Below are 22,251 nucleotides of genomic sequence, written 5' to 3'. Positions count from 1 at the left end.
CCCCTTTTGAAAACAGTCCTTCAGTGAGAACTTCCAGTGCTGGAGATAGAACTGAGTTTCTACCAGTTAATTTCTACAAAGTTCTGTACAATGTGGTGTCTTGATCTCTCTACCCTTACTGTCTTCTGCTTCCTCTTCATTCCCTCCACTCTGACTATACTGACCTTCGATGTTAAAAACATTAGAAGTGCATTTCTGCCTAGGATCTTGATTGAATATGATACTCTACCAGATAACACAGGTGCTCTCTTTTTTTATTCTGTAAAATTCTGCTCAAGTGCCAGCTTCTTTGTGAAATATTCCTTGACTACCCTATTTAAACAGCAACATAATCCCAGGCCCCGAATGACTCTTTGCCTCCCCATAATGGTTTGGATCTTAAGTGTGACCCAAAAGTCATGTGGTGAGAAATGGTCCCCAGTTCAAGGCATTACTGGGAGGTGAAACCTTTAGAAGATGGGCTCTGTGGAAGAAAGTCACATGACTGGGGATATGCTTTTGAAGGGGATACTGAGGCTCCAGCTCCTTCTTTCTTCTTTGCTTCCCAGGTACCATTAGCTGAGAAGCTTTTGTTCTAACACATACTTCCTGCCATCATGTGCTGCCTTGCTGTTATAATTTGCATCTGGAATGTTCCTCAAAAAGTTCATGAGTTGAAGCTTGGTCCTCAGTGAAGCAATGCCTGAAGGTGAGGTTTTTAGGAAATGATTTGATGATAGGGCTCTAGACTCATCAATGGATTAATCCACTTGATGGATTAATAAAACAAATGACAATTGGGAAGCAGGACCAAGATGGAGGAAGTAGGCCACTAGTGGCACATCTTAGAAGGGTTATCTAACCCTGACTTCCTCCCTGCTCTCTTTTTGTTTCATGGCTGCCATGAAATGAGTAGTTTTCCTTTGCCACACTCTGCAATGGAGCCAGACAACCATGGATTGAATCCTCTGAAACTGTGAGTCAAAATAAATTTCTCCTCTTCTAAGTTGTTTTCCTTAGGTATTTTAATCACACTGATGAAAGGCTGATTAATACAATTGACACAGGCTTTCTGAGACTGAGTGCCAAAGTAAATCTTTCTTTTATATAAAATGATTATTTTAGCTATTTTGTATCAGTAATGGAAAGATAACACTTTCCTTCCCTTTCTTGTTATTTGTTCTATTTGTATTTATTTGGTTATTATACTTACTAAATATATGAATGATCTTGCACTTTCAGAACCTGAATGGATAAGAACCAAATATTCTTCATATTTAAAAAATAAAACAAAACAAGAACAAAGTTAAAACAACGATGAAAAAAGCTGTTTATTACACTGGTAAGGTATTGAGAAAGTAGGAAGGTGAGAAAACATTTTATCAGACTCATTTATTATAGATAAAGTTCTGGGAGAAATTGTACATTTAAACTTTAAGCATAAGCATCGTGATTTGAAGGAAATTTCTCCTAAATTAAAATAAAGGGAAGTCAAATTTTAACAATATGCTTATTATGCTATTAACTTTTTTTTTTCTGTAAAAGTTCAGTAAATAAGAATTATATTAATTTGTCCATTATGTTGTGAATTTACAACTTTCAAACAATGATGTTTAAAACCTGTTCCTTTCTACTCCTTTCTAATCTTTATTTAAAATACAGATCAAAAAGACTGACATGATACAACTTTATGAGGTCATTACTAAATGGAAGAGGAAAACAAAACAAACAAACTTTGCTGATTCTGAGCTGGCCAAAAAAAAAAAAAAAACCCCCTCTGTATTCTCTTACTTTCTCAAATTTAACAAACATAAAATATAAAGGATTTCATGCCCCATTTTTGTTCAGAACTTGGCTGAGTTCTTGTCACAGACTAGGTTTTATATAAACAGTGCTTGATGAACTGCATGAATTAATTTTTTGAAAGTATAAAAAAGTGTTCAGTTTTTAAGCTGAGTAACAGCTTACATTTGAGTATTTCTATTAAATACATTATTTCTGGTCCTGTTTTAAAAAAAGGATGCAAGTTAAAAAAAAAAAAACATTCTCAATTTTGACTCCTTACAAAATTATAGTGGATATTTTTCAGAGGGGAAAGTTGAGCAAAAAAAGTATATTGAAATTAGAACAATGTTTCACTCTTTACTTATTCAACATTTAAAATAGAAAACCTCTCATATTATTTAAAAAAAAAATGACCAGTCACTCCACTTAGTCATTTGTCAGTTTCTGTCTTTCTCATCAACTTTGCTCTCAGACTAGTTAGCAAGTTGCTGACTAAGAACACCACGAAGAGTGATTCTTTACATTTTCATTCACTTTTCATTCAAGGAAAAAGGTTCCTGAAAATGTGCATTTAAAATTCTGGAAAATACAAATCAACATTATCTAGAGGTCTCTATCATTACCAGAAGGTCTGGTTCCTAAACCTAATTTCTACTGTTAGTTGACTATTTCAATAAGTGATGGATATTCATTTCCAGAAAACATTACCAGTAAATTCTATGATATCATATACTGTTCACAATCCAGACCCAACTGACTAAAACCACAAAATGCAAAAGTCTGCACTTCACTTCTCTAAGGGAAACATTAGGGTTATTCTGAGTGTAGTCTTAGTAGCTTATAACTTAACCAAGTAAGAGTAAGTGAGAAGAGTAAGTCTTTTTCTCTGAATTTCCAAGGTCTTTTTCTGATCTCTCAGTGGACACAAATGAAAATGATTAAATACTAAGGTACTTCTTGGCACAGATCTAATTTTTTATAAAGTTACTTTGAGATACCAGGATTTAGAAAGAAAATAAAAATTATTGTTTTTATAATATAAATGATTTTTATTTTTTTTTCCCTGGCTGGGGTGAGGTGGAGTATAAAGAGCTGCTTGCTTGTTCTAGGTAGTACCCACTCTAGGCAAAATTAGTAAATAAAGATATTAATTTTTAAAAAAAATCTACCTTTTATAGCATCACAGAATGGCTGAAATGGACATTGATATGAAGTATGAAAATGTTAATGATATATCAGTGGAAGGAACAAGTAAAGTGATTAATATGGAGTAAAAACTTGACCTTTTCCTTTGAACTTGCATTGGAATATTATTCAAATATATTTGAATATATATATTCAAAGCCTGCCCCAGCGGCCCCCCCCCCCCCTTTTTTTATATTTTATTGTGACACAGGTTCTCACTAAGGTGTCTAGAGCCTGGCTAAATTGCTGAGGCAGGCTTTGAATTTACAATCCTCCTGTTTCAGCCTCCTGTGTCACTGGGATTACAGGCATGCAACACCAAACCCAGCTTTCCCTCACCTTATGTAGCCAAATGAGAATTCAATTCTTCCTTTTGTTCTTACCTTTGAAAAAATTGATTACTGGCAGTTTACCCTAGAGGCACAATAGTAAATTAAAAAATATTCACTGCTTTCATCATGGTATAATTATGTTCTGATAAAGTAGTCAAAACCTTCAGTCATCTATTGCAAAATTATATAATAAAAACCACCTTTTGTCATGGAAATGTTTTACTCAGTATTCCTAAAAGTTATATTTTGAAATAGTGGAGAAATATGGATTTTAATGTAAATCATTCACTAGGTTTAATTTTAAGAACACAGTGTTTTCACTTTCCAACATGTAGTAGGATGTTAGATAAATTTAAAATAAAAAGGTTCAATGATTAAAGTAGTTCTGAATATAGCCATAAAGATATAAAATTTTATTAACTCCTAATGTACTTGAAGTCAAATGTATTTGGGTATTTAAAATTTTTTATTCTTATAAATATTTTTTCTATCCTTTTAAATGACAAATCATTAAGATGAAATAACTTACTCACATCATAGAAAAAGTAAGAGAATACAAATCTAAATTCAGGTATTCTGATTTCTTTGCTGAGTGCTACCAGAATCTCATGTGTTGACTTAAAATTTCTAAAGTGCCAACATGAATCAATTGATACTGCTTTTAATAACATCTTCAGAATCATGATCATGAAATACCATAAAATCTTCAACATTACATTCAAGGAAGTTTTTATTATTAAAGGTTTCCTGATAGTCAGTTAAATCAACTGCTAATTCTTTATAGTGTAACAATTGGTCTAGGGTAAGATGATGAAGACTTACACAGAAGTGGATTTACTATTCTGTACTTTCCCAAGATGTACCTACTGGCCACATTTAGTTTTCAAATTAAAATTAAATTAAATTAAGCTAAATTAAAAATTTGGTTTCTGAGTCATACTTACTACATATCATGTACTCAACAATCACATGAAGCTAGAGACTACTGTAATATACTGTGCACATCTAGAGTTCAGAAAAGAGATCTAAGCTTAATATAAAACATTTGAGAATCACTAGAATATGAGTTTTATTTAAAATCATGCAATCCCCAAGGATATGAGCATATGCAGGGAATAAAACAACCAAACTGTAGTGGAACAATCTAGAAAGACATGTCAGAACAGACGAAGAATCAGCAAAAGAGAATAAAAAGAAGTGACTAATGAGATAAGAAGAAAACCAAGAGAATGTGGTATCCCAGAAACCATGCATTACGAAGTGATCAAATGTGTCAAATGCTGCTGATAGGTCAAGTAAGATAAGGATGAAGAACTGACCATTGGAATTAGCAATGCAAAGGTCACCAAGCTTGAGAAGAACAGATTAGAGATTTCAACAAATTTATAAAAGAGGAAAGTGATTAAACAGACTGAAAACCCAACAAAAATGGCGTCTACCCAGCATGAACCTCAGGTCAAAAGAAAACAAAAATCAGTGGAATTGTTTCTAAAAATAACAAATCATTTGGGAAGAGTGAAAGTGTCTCGAGTAGATATGCTGTTCCAGTTTTTCTCATCTGGCAATTATCCTGACAGCCTGACAGGTGGATCCATTCATCTTGCCTTAATGGAAATACAAGTAGCCAGTTATGTCCTAGTCACATGGAACAAAGTTCTAAGACATTCCGCTTGAGTGAACAAAATAGTGAGATCATGGAGCTAGTCACACAACAGAAGAACACTGTATTTGCACCCAGTCCTTCATCTTTAAAAACAGGCAACAACAACACTCACTAGATATATAAGGAAAAACCATAAGAATAATAGAAAAACTGATGGGCAAAAACCAAACACAGAGGAAACATCAATTCAGGGAACAGAACTTTCAAAGAGTTAAGAAGATATGATATCCACAAAACATCAATACTAGAAAAAAGGGAACAAGGAAGAAATGAAAGAGACTATAAACACAAAAGGGACATTAAGAGAGATTTAGAATAAAGAAATGAGAGTGGTCTGAGAAACACTAGTTAAAAAAGGAAGAGAGAAGGAGGTAAAGATGAAACCAAAGTTTCTACCCAAAAGAGTGGTAATGTGTCGGGTACTGGTGATGCATGCCTGCAATGAAGAGAAACTCAGGAGGCTGAGGCAAGAGTATTGTAAGTTCAAGGCCAGTCTCAAGGGCAGCCTCAGCAATTCAGAAAAACCCAAAGCAACTTAGTGAGACTGTCTTAAAATAAAAACTAAAAAGTGCTGGGAATGCAGCTCAGTGATAAAGGAACCCTGGGTTCAAGCCCCAGTACCAGAAAAAAAAAAAAAAGTGGTAATGTTATTCCCAGAAATGAGACTGAAGAGTAAAAAATAGAGGTTTCTTTCAGGAAACTCAAGTTCACTCATGACAGTTATTAGATTTCTGTCACATACACAACAAAAAGTGATTAGTTTATATTATTTGCTATACAAGTTTGAGGTTGCATATTCTTTGAGATTAAATTTTATATTTCAGAGTTTTATACATTATAATAGCTCTGTTCAATTTTGCCTAAACTCAAAATCTTTACATTTGCTTTTTTAAAAAAAGTATAGGCAAATACCTTTATAAGTGTTCAAAATACAAAGACAAACTAAAAGTTATTAATACATCAACTAAAAAGCTTTGGAAAAGGTAAACATCAGAATATCAATATGAATTCAATGATTTAGGTCCTACTTTGGCCATGTTAGGATTAAATTATGTAGCTTGCACAGTCATTAAATCAATAAGATCTCATTTTGAGAATTTCCTACAGTTTATGCGAGCAAGTTGGTTGCTTTTTATTCCTCATTGGTTTTTAATATACCACCGGGCAAATGCTATGGTATATTCTGACAACTAAATTCAAAAGGTTCTTAAAACAAACATACAAACACACAAAAGAAATGAGGCTGAAATTTAAAGTACCTTTTCTATTTTAAACAGATGGAGGTAAGGGTAAAAGTTGTAAGGCTGGAACCATATGGTGCCATATAGACACAGAAAATGGCTTCCTACAAAACAAATGGCTAAAAAACAGTGGGCAGATTCAATCTCATTTGAGTCTGCTGATATCAACAGGGAGAAAAGTTTGCCCTCATATTCTCCCCTCAGAAGATATGTAAAAAAATTTAACATGCCTCATAATTAATACATTAATACTAAGTACATATCCCTGTGCATGTAGAACCATCAAATTCATTAATATTCATTAGTTGATACATTAGGAAATTATTTGTATGTAGAATATATTTTAAATTATCAACATATAAAAACACCTGACTAATTTAAATAACCTTATTAAAAAATATAGGGACTTGTATTATAAGTGGAGGATAAGTTTTAATATTTAACTAGTAGATTAACTTGGATCAATGCAGAATTACTATAATAGTATACTGGTTACTAAAATGGTACCTTGTATCTTTAATGTACTGATACAACATCAATTTCACAGATTCCAAGTATGACAACAACAACAACAACAAATTCTAGCAAATGAAGTCTTAATCTTTGTAGAAAGGGAGCATAAAATAGTCACATTATAGGAAAATTCCAAACAATGAAGATTTAGCCAGTAACCAGAAAAATCCAAATATGAAATTAGTCCCATTTCTAGGACTGTTGTGTTGATAGGTAGTTAGAGAAAATATATAAAATGGCAGCAACATCAGCTTTGGATGTAATTCCTGGTCTTTGGGAGATGAGATGGACAGTAGGATTAATTCAGTTAGTCTGACCAGCTATGTGACATATGTACATTTTCATCCTGTCTTGATTTTTATCACCATCCTTTTTTTTTTAAATTAAGCTACTATTACTTAATTCATGCTACAGAAATAAAAGATAAGAGTAACAACCTACATTTAGTTGCTTAATCATTTAAAAAGTGATTTCACACTGCTTGTTAGCCTTTTTAAAAAGCAGTCAAATTTGGTATAACAGCCTCCATTTTATATGTGAAAAACTTTGTTAAGTTGTTCCCACCCCTCAGACTTAGAGCCCCTCTTTTTAATAGGGACTCCTCTTCTTAAAACTCAATTCAGAAATCACCGAGTCTTTAAATTCTTTATCTTCCTCAGACCCCTGAGCCTGAGTTAGGCTCTCCACATTGCACTATAAATGTCTCCTTGTCTTCTTCTAATAAAAACTGCAGACCCCTTGAGAGCAGGGTCTGTAATTTTTACTCTGAACAACCAGCACCAGCATACTGCCTGGCCTATCATTAGCTATTTAGAAGTTGAATAAATTGAGAGGCTGACGGGGCAATAAAGGCAGAATTAGAAATTTGACATCAATTCCTAATCTGAAGTTTACTTCTATACATCACTGCTTCTATTAGTGAACAAATGTTATCAACACATTTCTGATTAAATAAGTACCCTTCCTCCCACTTTGATTCTTTTTTTTTTCCTACTATAGAACAGTATTTTCTTGAGTGGAAAAACTACAGGGTGCAAAATGGCATTATATGAAGTACTTCAAAGTTTTCTGATGCTTCTTGCTGCATTGCATGCTTTTAGAGGCAGTCAAATCCTGAGGGAAAACAAGGCTATCAAAAGGAGTTCTTTGTTATTTTGGTTGTTTCTTAGCTTTGGAAGAAAGGATTGTTCCCAACCCAACACATACTCTCACACAAATTTTGGCCTATTATTTTAACTATCTGAAATTCTCAACATTATCACATTTAAAAAATGGGTTAAGGGTGGTATTTCTGTGGAAAGCTAAAGCTTCAAAAGTGAAGTGTAAAATTCTAAGGGATAGAGTTTGAGATGCTTGTTTGAAAACTGTCCTCTTAAATTACTTAATCTTGACGCCTTTTTGGCATGCTTCTAAAAATCCTATATCCATTATTTGTCCCTCTCACATATTTTCTTCCTATAATCATCACTTAATTCATTTTATTAAATCATGTACTTCCTTCATTCTGTGGGTCATGATGCAAATTGTATGATTTCAAATCTCAAGTAGCTTCCTATTATTTATTCTCACAACATTTTATGGGTTTTAAAGTATTAAAAATATTTTTGTGTTCCTAAAAATTCTATGCAGGAGAAAATATTCAGAGACATTTATCTGAAGTGAGAAAGTCAACTACCCTCAAAAAACAGGTAATAGAGTTAGGGATAAGGCTCAACTTTATTCTGACTAAGTCCAATTCAAGTTCATAATATACAGCAAATTCAGAAAAGTGACCATTTTGGAAAACAAAGTCTTGCTCTTAAAAACTGCCCAATAAAAACATGTTGATTTTTTTTTTAACAAAAAAGAATACTTAAGAACACTAATCTATAGAAAATCCATTAATTCTACTGATCATCTTTTGGCAATGAATTGGTTCCTTTAACCTATCTTACCAATGGATTGAGATCTTAGAATTTTGAAAGTATGAAACCAGACAGAATTCAATAAAGCAGTTAAATTCATTAAGTAATAATAGAAAAAACCTGCCAATTCTGATGTGATGAAAAGTTCTTTGAGCTCATTTTACCTTCCTTAAAATGGAAACTTCCTTTTATCATCAGCTGTGTTTACTGAGAATTATTCTAATTCCTAATTTTTGCTCAAATATATTTTTCCTTTGAAATAAAGAGCCATCATATTTCCAGCTTAGATGTAATCCAAACACCAAATTTATAATTAAAAACGATGATATGAAGATTTCATGAATACAAGTCATATTAATAAATTGATTTGTTTTATTTTGCTTGACTTATCCATTTAATCTGAATTAAATTTAACTTAGAGCAATGTTGTGAAAAGCTAGAAATACATAAAAACAAAATACACTGTCCCTCAAATATAATTAAGCAAAGATGATACAAATACCCCATTGCCAGTAATAAGTATTTCTGCTAATTTTTCTCCCTTATCCACCCATAATAGTGATAGATTTTATTACTGAATAAACTAATTTTTAATTTTTATTTTATTTCTTTTTGCAATAGAGCTCACAATATTGTCCACATTAGTCTTGAATTTGTGGGTTCAAGTAATTCCTCTGCCTCAGTCTCTTAAGTAGCTGGAACTAGAGGCATTTACCATCACACCTGATAGCCTGTTCTAAAATTTAGTTCTACAGGACTCTTGAGATGGTTGAATGGGATCTGGATTCAGACAAATCAGAATAAAGTTTCTCTGAAGAGAGCCTGTTAATTTGGCTAGATACTAAACATGCCAATTATACTGACCCTAGCATGAAAGACAATTTAATAACTGTCAAATAGAATATATCTAAAGGTGAAATAAAACACAAATTGATTAATCCTCAGAAATTAAGATGTCCTTCTTGACAGCTTAATTTCAAAAATCACATCTTTTCCAAATAGTTGTTAGTATTGTTCAGGTTATTACTTTTCAAAGAACTCTAAAGCTAGTAAAGAAACATAATACCCAAGCCAGAAGTACCACTTGGCAGACTAAAAGGACAAAGGACAAAGGAGTGGCTGCAGGCACAGCCTCTCTGAGGGTCTTGACCAGGGAATCCACTTTACCTCCCGTTTTTAAGTCCTTCTATAGAACAGGCAATTTGGTATAGTGAAGACGATGCATTGAGCTAGGTGCGACTGACATTAATTATGTGAAGTATAGTTATATGTCAGTCCCTCCAGTTCTTAGTTTCCACTGTAAATGAATTGAATAAGATCTTTAAAATTTTTAAGATGATTTCATTCAATAAGATTTTTCACACTTGCTCCTTTCAGAGTTTTGTTGAGGAGAAAACAAACATATGTATTAAAAAAATCTTATAAATGTTTATGCAAACGTAAGTTGCTGTCATTGTTTTATACATTTTCTTAATGATACCAAACAAGTATGGAACAGTTTTGAGATGAAGTCTATAACATGTTCACTACATGGTGAAGCATTTATATAGGCTGTAGCCTTTACTATAACCCAAAATGCTAAAATTACAAATTGACTTCTTATAAAACTTAGGAAAGATGTTAAATAGTTTTAATTTTAACAGGGATTAACTGACTTATTGTTAAGAATTCACAGTAATACCCTAATATTTTTTTCTAGACCATGTCTTACCCAGATACCAGCTATAGTTTTTTTAATATTTATTTTTTAGTTGTAGTTGGACACAATATCTTTATTTTATTTGTTTATTTTTATGTGGTGTTGAGGATTGAACCCAGGGCCTCGCACATGCTAGGCGAGTGCTCTACTGCTGAGCCCCAGTCCCAGTCCCAGCTATAGTTTTTTAAAGTATATTTTTGAAAAAAGTTTTCAACATTATTTATTGGTGTATTATGTTGTTCATAATGATGAATTTGTCCTTATATACACACAACTTAACAAATCTCCCTTTGATTTCCATGAGATCCACCCTTTCTTTCCCTTTTTACCTCTCTAGCTTTTGCATATGAGAAAATATATGACCCTTGACCTTCTGAGTTTAACTTAATTCATTTAACATAATGGTCTCTAGTTCCATCCATTTTCCTGACAAAGGATGTAATTTCATTTTCCTTTATGTCTGAATAAACTCCATTATATACACATATATCACATTTTCTTTATCTAATCATCCACTGATGGACAACTAGACTGGTTCTATTGTTTGACTCCTCTGAATTGTGCTGTTATAAACACAGATAAGGATGTATCACTGTAGTATGATGACTTTAATTTTGGGGGATAGGAGTGGCATAGCTGGGTCACACAGTGGTTCCATTCCTTGTCTTTTGAGTGGTCTCCATAGTGGCTGCATTAATTTATAATCCCACCAACAGCATAATAGTGTTATTTTTTCTCTACATCCTCTCCAGCATGTATTTATTTATTTAGTGGGCGGGGGGGAACGTGGCCACTGAGCCACATCCCCAGCCCTACTTTATATTTTATTTAGAGACAGGGTCTCTCTGAATTGCTTAGCACCTCACTGTTGCTGAGGCTGGCTTTGAACTCACAATCCTCCTGCTTCAGCTTCAGGAGGCACTGGGATTACAGGCATACAACCATACACAACATTATAAGCATTATAAGTATTTTTAATGTCTGCCATTCTGACTGGTATGAGATGAAATCTCAATGTAGATTTGATTTGCATTTCCCTACTTGCTAATTATGTTGAACACTTTTTCATACACTTGTTGGCTATTTGCATTTCTTCATTTGAGAAGTGTCTGTTTAATTCATTTTCCCATTTATTATTATTGATTTTTTTGGTGTAAAGTTTTTTTGAGTTCTTTATATATTCTAGATATTAATCCTTTGTTAGAAGAATAGGTAGCAAAATTTTTTTTCCCATTCTGTGAGTTCTCTTTTCACATTACTAATTGTTTCCTTTGCTGTGTATTAGTTTTTTAATTTGATGCCATCCCAATCATTAACTCTTGGCATTATTACCTGAGCTTTACAGGTCTTATTAACTTGTGCCTATGTGCTGAAGTGTTGATCCTATGTTTTCTTCTAGGAGTTGTATAGTCTCTGGTCTAATTCCTAGGTCTTTGATCTATTTTGAGATGATTTTTGTACACCGTGGTGAGAGACAATGATCTAGTTTTATTCTCCTACATACGAATAACCGGTTTCCCCAGCACTATTGTTAAAAAGGTTGTATTTTCTCCAATGTATGTTTTGGGCACCTGTGTCAAGAACCAGATGACTGGGTTGGGGTCATGGCTCAGTGGTAGAGCACTTGCGTAGCATGTGTGAGGCACAGGGTTCAATTCTTAGCACCACATATAAATAAAGCTCCATTGGCAACTAAAACAAAAATATTTAAAAAAAAGGAATCAGAAGACTGTAGATGTGTGGGTTTGTCCTGGGTCTTCTATTCTGTTCCATTGGTTTTTATGTCAGTCATTATGCCATGCAGTTTTTGTTATTATAGCTCTGTAATATAATTTGAAGTTAGATATTGTGATGCTTCCAGCATTGTTTTTGTTTGGGGAGGGACATCCTGTCTAGAATTTCATTGGCTATTGCGGGTTTTTTATTCTTCCAAATAAATTTTAGGACTGTTTTTTTCTAGTCTGTAAAGAATATCAATGGTAATTTGATGGGAATTGCATGGAATCTGCAAATTGCTTTTGTATCCACTTTAACAATATCAGTTTTGCCTATTCATGAACATGGAAGGTGTTTCCATCTTCTGAGAATATCTTCAATTTCTTCAATATTCTACAGTTTTCATTGTAGAGGTCTTTCACCTTGTTAGTTAGATTTACTTCTAGGTATTTTATTGTATTTTTCAATGCTATTGTAATGGAATTGCTTTTCTGATTTTTTTCTCAGTAGATTCATTATTAGTATATAGGAAAGCTATTGATTTTTCTACGTTGATTTTGTAACCTGCTATTTTGCTGAATTTATTTCTTAGCTCTAGCAGTGTTTTGGTGGAATTTTTTGGATGTTTTAAGTATAGGCTCATACCATTTTCAAACAGTGATAATTTGACTTCTACCTTTCCTATTTTAAATCCCCTTTATTTCTCTTTGCCTAATTACTCTAACTATAAATTCTAGCACTATCTTAAATAGAAGTGGTGTGAGGACATCCTGTCTTATTACAGATTTTTCAAGGAAATGCTTTCAGTTTCCCCCCATTTACAATGAAGCTGGCTCTGGGTTTTTCACATATAACCTTTATGACTTTGAGGTATGTTTCTTCTATCCCTAGTTTCTTTAGTATTTTTATCATGAATTCATACTGAATTTTGTCAAAGGCCTTCTCTGCATCTATTGAGATGACTAAGTTATCTTTGTTCTTAATTTTATTTATGTGATGAATTACATTTATTTATTTTTTTTTAATCTTATTTTTTTTGGTGGGGTTCTTTTTTTTTTTTTTTGTCTTTTTTGGAACTGGGGGTCGAACCCAGGGCTTTGCGAATTCAAGGCAGACACTTTGCCACTGAGCTACATCCCAGCCCCAATTACATTTATTGATTTGCATATATGAAACCCAGTCTTGCATCTCTAGAATAAAACCAACTCAGTCATGGTGTATAATCTGAATATGTTGTTGAACATGATTTGCTAATATTAAGTATTTTTGTATCTAAGTTCATCAGGAATATTAATCTATAGTCTTCTTTCCTGGACATGTCCTTAGCTAGTTTTGGTATGTGGTACTGGCTTGACAGAATGAATCTGGAAGTGTCCCATCCCATTTAAAAGCATATTTTATCATATCTTTCATATTCATACCTTGGATAACTCTTCTAGTTGAAGAATAAAATGTGAATTCCTATGCATAGCACAATTTGGCTCCAATCTATCTTTGCAGACCCAGTTTTCCCTAAGCATCCATTCCACCATTTCCAGCTAAACAAACCATTACCTAGCCATGTCAAGTTATTAAAACACACACACACACACACACACACACAATATACATTAAAGTATGGTAACAAAAAATTTTATTTAGGGTGAATACAAAGGATACAGATCACTGCAGTAAGACAGATCAAACAACTGAACTCCATAGACAAGTAGGAAGTGGAGGGAAAAGAAAGACTCAATTATGGCTCCAAGTTTCCCTAAACAATTGAGTCAATGTGGTATGAAGCGCTGGGATTACGAAGATCTGAGGTGTAGTAGAGGAAGTTGAGGTAGAAGGCAGGTTTTGGGGCTAGAGAATCAAGAGGTCTATTTGGATATGTAGTTTGAAAAAACCTGTTAACTCTTCTCTCTCTCTTTATTGCTGTGATACTCTGATGGTCTGTGATTTCATTGTTTATATCACAGTGACTTAGTTTGTTGCCTACTGATTTTTTTCCTCAACCCAAGCAAAAGCTTCTTGAATGCAGAGATTGTAATATTTATTCCATATCTTTGACAGAAGACATAAAACAAAGTAGATACTTAAAATGACTTTATAATGAATAAGGCAGTATTCTAGAAATTGAGGAAAATAAACCAACGAGGAAAGAAATGCTTAGTTTTCTAACAGTCCTCATTACCTAGACCTTACCTTGAATTAATAAGGTCAATATATGTTTGGCTGAACATAAAAGCCCACATCGCAGTTGAGACATCCAGCAAGTAAACTCACCTATATGTAATTTATATATAAAAAAGATCCAACCCTGTTCATATATCTCTTCACATAATTGTAAGCAGGATCATATATATTAGCTCTGTGTGAACAGATTTTCCCTATACTTTATAAAGACAAACATTGTATGACCTACATATTTCAGATAGGTTTTCATTTGAGATTTTAAAACACTATATCCATATTATTTGTTCTGTAGTCCTGTATTTTGGATTCTAATAGATTTGTAAAATCAAGAACACTTATTTAAAAACTTATTTGAACACTGAATAAAATCACATAATTTTAAAGAAAGAAATCTAATCCAAAGTCTTCACTTGTAGGGGACAAGAAAACTGAAACCTGTAAAATACTGCTCAAGATTCTACAGTCATTTAGAAATAGGGCCAGGTCTAGAAACTAGTCTACCTAGTTCCCTACACAGAATATCTTCCACAGAGACTGGCTTTTTAATGAATAAAATGGAGAACTTGGCCATTTTGCAATCGATCATTCTGCTTTTATCATTTTTCCATATAGACCACATATTCTTCTTTTATCATTTTTCCATTTTAATAAACTTTCTAGGAAGGATATGCCTTATAGTGAGGTTAGCAACTGATTTTGGTATGGCCATGTAACCATGCATTGCATGGCTAAATGAGAATACCTCTGAGATAGTGCACATGTGGAGAGACATCCAGGATGTAGATATCCCATTTGTGGCCTGCACGGCCATGGGATCTAAAGGGAAATTGAGCCACTTCTATGTATGTGAAGTTTGCAAGGCTTGCCCTTATCATATCCAGCTGTTCCTCTGTTCTTCATCTCTATTCTTTATCTGTTTTAGTGATAATCCCTCTTAACATTTCAAAGGCTTTCCTATCTATCCTTCTGCTCTTCCTCTTCACAAAAAATAAAAGCACTTTATATTCATTATCTACACAATGTTGGCTGACAAGACAGAAGACACTATTTAAATAAATTTTAAACAATATGTTAACATTTATCTTTATTTAACAACTGACATTTATCTTCTAAGCCTTTAATCCAGAAATGTGGACTGAAAGGTTTGTTCCCAGAAATTCTGACCTAAGCACAAAGATGGAAAGCTCCCTCCTAAGTCATTAAAAGGACAAGTTATAAAGGAAAACCATCTATGTATTTAGGGTACAAAGACTAAGTCTAAAGGAGCATATAGTATATGCTGCACCTGCCAATGTAAATATCAATGATCAGCACTATTGCTTTAACTTCTGTTAGATATCTGAAACAAGACAAATTGAAATTTTTGAGGTTTGAGATAATGGTTAATTACTATAATGATCTGAATTTAGAAGTCAAAGTTTTTTCAAACCTAGCTTACACATATTCACCATGTTTACAATGTCAACATTTATACTTATGTTTACGTAAGTGTTTTCAGATATGTCATCTGAACACCATTATCCGTTTTCAAATGAAGAGTCTTGGGTTCACAGATATAATAAAAGACAACCAGCACTACTGTAAGCCTTCTGAATTCAAATATTTTTTCATTATAGTATATAACTTATACAGCAAACTTAAAATAATTTGTACATGTAAATTCCAAAATACTTTCAAGGTTGAAAATGACAGTATCTCTGAACTTCTAAGAAAATTATGCTGATCTTTTCAAACTCAAATTTCTTTTTAATGTTTTTGTTAAAAAGTAATTGTTTTGTAATTTTCAGTTATCTCACATTTCTTAAAGAATTCAGTAATAGGAAAATTACTGTTAGAAATATATAGCTAACAGGGCTGGGGCTGTGGCTCAGCAGTAGAGTGCTTGCCTAGCATGTGCAAGGCCCTGGGTTCGATCCTCAGCACCACATACAAATCAATAAACAAAATAAAGGTATTATGTACGACTAGAAATAAATAAATAAATATTAAAAAAGAAATATATAGTTAACAAAGAGAAAAAGTCATTTTTCAATGCAAAATAAACTTTTCTCACTTATAAGTTTTTCTTTGATATCCTCTGAAAACCTTATTTAAATTTGAATATTAGCCTAAAAATTTACAATTGAATAGTTCATATCAACTCAGTAATTCATGTAGATTTCTGAAACAAGCTTTTTTGCATATTTTATTAATTTGCCAACTTTTAGGGGATGTGATCTCTCTGCAGGTTGCATCCTATTTCTTCCAAAGTACATTCATTCTATCTTGACTTTACTTAAGATGAAAAATAGAATTAGTTGTAAACCATGGTTTCTTTACACAGCTGGGACACTGAATTAAATTTAGAATTATACATGTTTAAAACTCATATTTCTTCACCTTTAAGTTATTATCTGTTTAACAGAATACAGGTTCAGAATAGCTACTGTTCAAGTTAACAAATCTAAATTTCTTTGAAATAATTTCTGTGATTTCAAGGAAAAAAAGATGACTGAATAGAATTTATCAACTGTGAAACTGACCATTAAAATGCTATTTTGTTTCTGGAAGAGAAATATGTAAATTCATTTTAAAAATAACATCTGAACACTTAAAATAATAGTCAAAGTAAGAAAGGGGCTCACCGGTTTGAGTGAAACCAAACTGATGTAGAATCTCATGAGCGGACAGCATGTTTGACTGTTTTAACTTAGACTGTTGTGAGGAGGCTGGTGGTGGTGAAGTAAATGAGAGATTTTTGTTGACCTGCAATAGAGAATGCAAATCAGAAACTACAGCATGATTTTCTGGGTTACTTATGCAAAAACTGGATGTGAAATATTTGCTTACTAGCCAAATCAAAACATATGATGGGTTAAAAGAAGTGGTAATGATTTATATAATTAGTTTTAAAAGTTTACAAAACAAAAAACAAAATAGTTTTTATCAAGAAAGGTATACAGTGATGATGAAAGTTAACTATATTAAAGTAAATAAATCTTATTAAAGTTTGCTTATTATGAAATTAACATCATTAATAAAACAGAGTAGTCTTAATCCATGCAAAAAGTACAATGACTCTTTAAATGCTTTTAATTAAGAGTGTAAAATGTTTCATATCCACATTTCTCTAGCATTTTAGTGAAATAGCAGGTACTTCCTTTTTATAGACTGTAGAGAAAACACCTGTAAGACTAGCATTTATATAAATCAGGGTGACAGAGATAACACAGCTGTAACTTAACTTGTGAAACAGTTATTCTGTGAAACAGTTATTCTGTTTAAAAACAGCATGACTTTAGAAATAATATTAAGCAAAATTTCTGTAAATGTAAGGTTTTACACAACATGTAAAACTTATTATGATTGTCAGTACAACAATCTCACAGGAATGAAACATGTATTTTGGCTATGTAAAAAATAATCGTTCACTAAAAAAGTTTGAAGTGTTTATGAAGACATTTATATTGTAAACTAGAATGAATTTCAGGAAAAAAGCAAGTCCTTAGTTCATTATTAATAAGTCAGCAATTTTTTAAAATTATTACTATGAATCATGATAAAATGTGATATATTTTTTTAAAAATTGGAACAATATAATATTTTAGTTCACTGCACATATGTAATTGGTGAATTAAGAAAGCTAAAATTATAAATTATGACATAAATATTAATATATAAAAATAGTTCCTTTTCTTTTTATTTATTTACTTACTTTGGTTTAAATATTAAAAACCACAGAGTGGAATTCTGCATCAGTATTTGGGGCTTTAAATAAGATAGTTCTGGGCTGGGGTTATAAGCAATTTATCTGACTCATTATTTGCATATTTGTAAATGCTTCCTTTCTTTCAAATAGTAATGCTATATCTTAGATTAACTTTTTCTCTTGGAGCAAAGAATTTTAGCAGATTCAGTAAAAAATCAATTAAGAACATGTACTAACACAATTCTAAAGTACCTAAATGGTTATTATGACATTTAATAAAACACAAAACTATTTTTCAAAGTAGTCAAAAGCGGTCAAATATCACCTCAGTGCTAAAATACTGTCCAGCTTTAAAAATTCTCAGACTCCATTATCAAACACTGACCAAAATTAAGTTGATTATTTATATTAATTGTATCTAAAATAAAAACAAAACCAATATCTTTGAGCTTCCTTATCCATCTTTAAATGGAGATTATAAAAATAATATCTATGAGTTAATGGGGATGTGCCAATACATATGAACATCTGGTATTATAAAGTGATATTTACATGTTAACCATAAAACACTAAGTAACATTAAGTAAGAAATAGGTTAAATAGGACTGAAGGTATGGCTCAGTGGTAGAGTGCTTGCCTAGCATGCACAAAGCTCTGGGTTTGATCTGAAGAAATGTAAAAAACAAAAACAAACAAACAAAAAAACCTAAACCAAAAACCCCCCAAACTTTAAGTACAATATAAAGTGCTATATAAATTTAATTATTATTATTAACATCATCTAAAAGTAAGAGAATTAGGATATTTAATGTAATATGGTGATGCAATAAATCAGAATCTATAATTTTAAATGTAAGTACTATATACAAAAGGACACATTTATCACTTAACTATATATTCATTCCTTTTGTCAGTTTCTTGAAAATGATTTTCCTACATGCCAAACAATGTATTTTAAGATCTGTTGTAAATTAACAGGTGTATGCTGGAGATATGAATCTATGTTTGTATCTCTGTATGGTCATGGATACACACAAACACACACACACACAGTACCTACAATGACTTTTATAGTTGTCCTCTTTAGAAATCTATGTGCACAATTTATGTGCACTGAAACAAAACAAAACAAAAACACCAGCAAAGCTTGAAGAGTGTACTGAATGCCTCTGCTCAAACAGAAAAACTTATCACTCTTTTTAAATAAAATGTTGTTTGGAAAGATAATTATAATTACATATTCTTGTGGAGTTTTTTTTTTTTTATATAATTCTGTTATTTCTTGACACCTTTCTTTGGAGGCTATTCAAATTTCCATTAAGTGATGTATAGTAACACAACAGAGCAGATAAGGCAATTTTCAAGGTTTGCAAAAACTGTTATTATTGTTAGTATTAGTCAATTGAAATTAGAACTCAAAGTGTTTTCAAAGCTAGCTTCCATATATTTATCACTTCATTTAGAGGAAGAAAAATAATAATAACCATTAGATAGAGTGAAGCAACATCTATTTTTGAAATATATGCTGTGGAAAAGAATTGCTTAATAATTTTACAACAACAGAAAGGTTGGCTAAGATAGTCTACCCTATACCGATCTACCCTCTTTTCACAACACATTTTCTGCTTGCTTCACGCAAAAACCACAGTCTGCCAAAGTCAGTTTAGTACCTCCATATTGAAGAACACTTAAAGCATAAAACTTGAATGAAATTCATGGTAGGTAAAAAGAAAAAAATCACCTAGAACTTCTGCCAAGTTAATTACAAAACTGTTTTGCCTACTCTTTTAGAGCATACGCAGCTTTATGCAAAATATGCAAACATTAATTCTCTAGAAATGGGTTCATTTTAATGTTAAGAACCTCACTGTCCCAAACATAAAACTGAATGCAAAAGACTAAATAAGCTAAGGAAAGTTTCTCTTTTAACCCAGGTCCCAAATGAATAAATAAATATATTTTTAATAAGCAGTTTTCTCTGGAATCTCTATTTTTTAAACATTTTAAAATGTTTTCAGTAAATAATATGTTCCAAGATAGATTAGACTATAATATAGATTACTACTTTACATTTATAGAATTCTTATACTAAACATAATTTAATAAATTTTTACTTGGCTGCATTTATTATCACTTACCCGGGATGAATATAATTAAAAAAAAAAAAGAAAAAGAAAAAGAAGATTAAATCCTCTTCAAGACCTCAATACCAGTTACTACCTGGACAGCAATAAGATGAGAACTCTCTCACCCTTCCATCATCAAATCTATATTTTTATTTTCTCTTTAGAATAGTCCCTCCATTTGAACTCAAGATTATATTCCCTCTCACTTTTTTTTGTAAAGGACTTGATTCCAGTAATTACTACCTCCATGGTACATTATCAACTTTTAAACTACCACCAAATTATTCCCATCTGCAAGTAAGTATGCTTTAATATTCCACCTAATATTCCCCTCCACTCCTGCCCTGTTTCTCTGATCCCCAGCCATGATATAATTCCTTAAAAGAATGGCCTATATTTCTGGTCTCAGATTAATTCACTCAGGTTCCATTTTCAACCCATTTCTCTTGTTCTTTTGTCTACATTATTTAATGAAACAGTTTTTACCAAAGTAACCAAAGGCCAACATCTTGCCAAATACAAAGGTCAACTCTCTGTCTTCATCTTACTATTCTCTCAGCAGTATACAACCATCTACCACTCTTCTTTCTTGAACTACTCTAGGCTCTTCTTTACTGATATGCCATGTGATATCATTCAGTCTATCAGCTTAAAAAAGGAAGGAAAGAAGGAAGACTCTAAGAAAGAAAGACTTTAGTCCTGACTTCACTACCAAATATGAGACTCATATATCCACTGTCAACCTCATAGATATCCCTATATTTAAAACTCTACTTTTACGACTTGCTCCCTCGACTCTAGTACTCCTCACATTAAAAGAACAGAGGGATGGGATAGGAAGGGAGGGAGCATGGGGTTAGAAATGATGGTGGAATGTGATGAACATTATTATGCAAAATACATGTATGACAACACAAATTGGTGTGAATATACTTTGTATATAGCCAGAGATATAACAAATTGTGCTGTATATGTGTAATAAGAATTATAATGCATTCCACTATCATATAGAAATAAAAAAATTAATTAAAAAAAGCATACCACCAGAACCCACACAATTACTGAAACCAAAAACATGAAATTTATTCCTCATTCCTTCACTTATACCACATTGAACACATCACCAAGTCCTGATGACTCTATTCCCAAAATATAGACCAAAACTGTCCATTGCCTGCATCTTCATTATTACTACACTAACAGAGGCCTACTACATAAAGAGAGGTCTCCTCTTTATGGACTATAATAACAGTCTGCTGGCTTCTCTGCTTAAAAGACTCATTCTCTTACAATTCATTCTATTCTTCCTGGATGGTTTCTCTGATTAAAATACTATTTCTAACTCCTAATCATGCTGGCAAGACCCTTTAATAGAATCTGCATGATCTACTACTGATTACCCCTTACCCTGTTCATGAAAACATGCTTCCCCTTGCTTCTTCACTACTTTCTTAAGCACAGGTCTTTCTGCTCCTTGAGCATGCCAGTACTACTCCTAAGATCAGAATTTAGGAAACAATTAGCTCCTTGTTAAGGATTTTTTTCTGAGAGGGCTCCCATGATATCCTGAGAGTAGCCCCCACTTGCAAGCATTCTTTATCCCATGGACTTATTTTCTTTGTATCACTTATTTCCTTTGTCTGTCTATAATAAAATGTTTTTGTTCACTGTTACATCCCAAGCATTTAGAAAAATACTTGGTAAGCACCAATAAATATTTATATTTATAAATATAAATTAGAAATATAAATAGAATATTTAGAAAAAAATAAATAAGCTTTCAACAAAGTAAAAATATGGCTGGAATTTAAGAAAGAAAAAACTTTTATTTAACAAGCCCTAATGAAAATTTATTATCCAGGATCTAAAAGATGAGAAAGTGCATATACTGTGCTGTGAAGATGAAATACCTTTGATGAATAACAAGACCATTCAATGTGAAAGAAGTGCTAAAACAACAGCAGATTCAAATGCAATAGAATGAAATTCAATTAGTATATCACATCATAAGAAAAAAAAAAGAAGAATCACAGACCTAAATTTAAGAACCAAAACTATAAAACTCATAGAAGAAAATGTAAACCTTTGAGACAGGGTTAGGCAATGTTTTTTTTACATGTGACACAACAGAGACAAGTGACCAAAAAAAAAAAAAAAGAAGAAGAAGATAAAATGAACTTCAGAAAAATGAATGAAAACCTCTTTATTTCAAAGAAAAACATCAAGAAAATGGAAATAATAT

The 22,251-nt window shown here is 32.2% G+C and overlaps 1 protein-coding gene across 7 annotated transcripts in view; it reads right to left on the bottom strand.

The window, feature by feature from the left end:
* The window catches only part of Ahi1 (Abelson helper integration site 1), a 172,306-nt gene that overhangs the window by 72,757 nt on the left and 77,298 nt on the right, over nt 1-22,251 (bottom strand). For all 7 annotated transcript variants that reach the window (XR_011707701.1, XM_071613003.1, XM_071613006.1 and 4 more), the window contains one exon: nt 16,820-16,940. Coding sequence is in view for 6 of the 7 variants with exons in the window: in XM_071613003.1 (XP_071469104.1) it covers nt 16,820-16,940 (121 nt within the window). In the remaining variant the exon portion in view is untranslated. The remainder of the gene's footprint in view (nt 1-16,819; nt 16,941-22,251) is intronic.

This window comes from Marmota flaviventris, chromosome 6 (genome assembly GCF_047511675.1).
Source record: "Marmota flaviventris isolate mMarFla1 chromosome 6, mMarFla1.hap1, whole genome shotgun sequence".
Lineage (NCBI taxonomy): Eukaryota > Metazoa > Chordata > Mammalia > Rodentia > Sciuridae > Marmota > Marmota flaviventris.
This window is presented reverse-complemented; position numbering and strand designations above follow the sequence as displayed.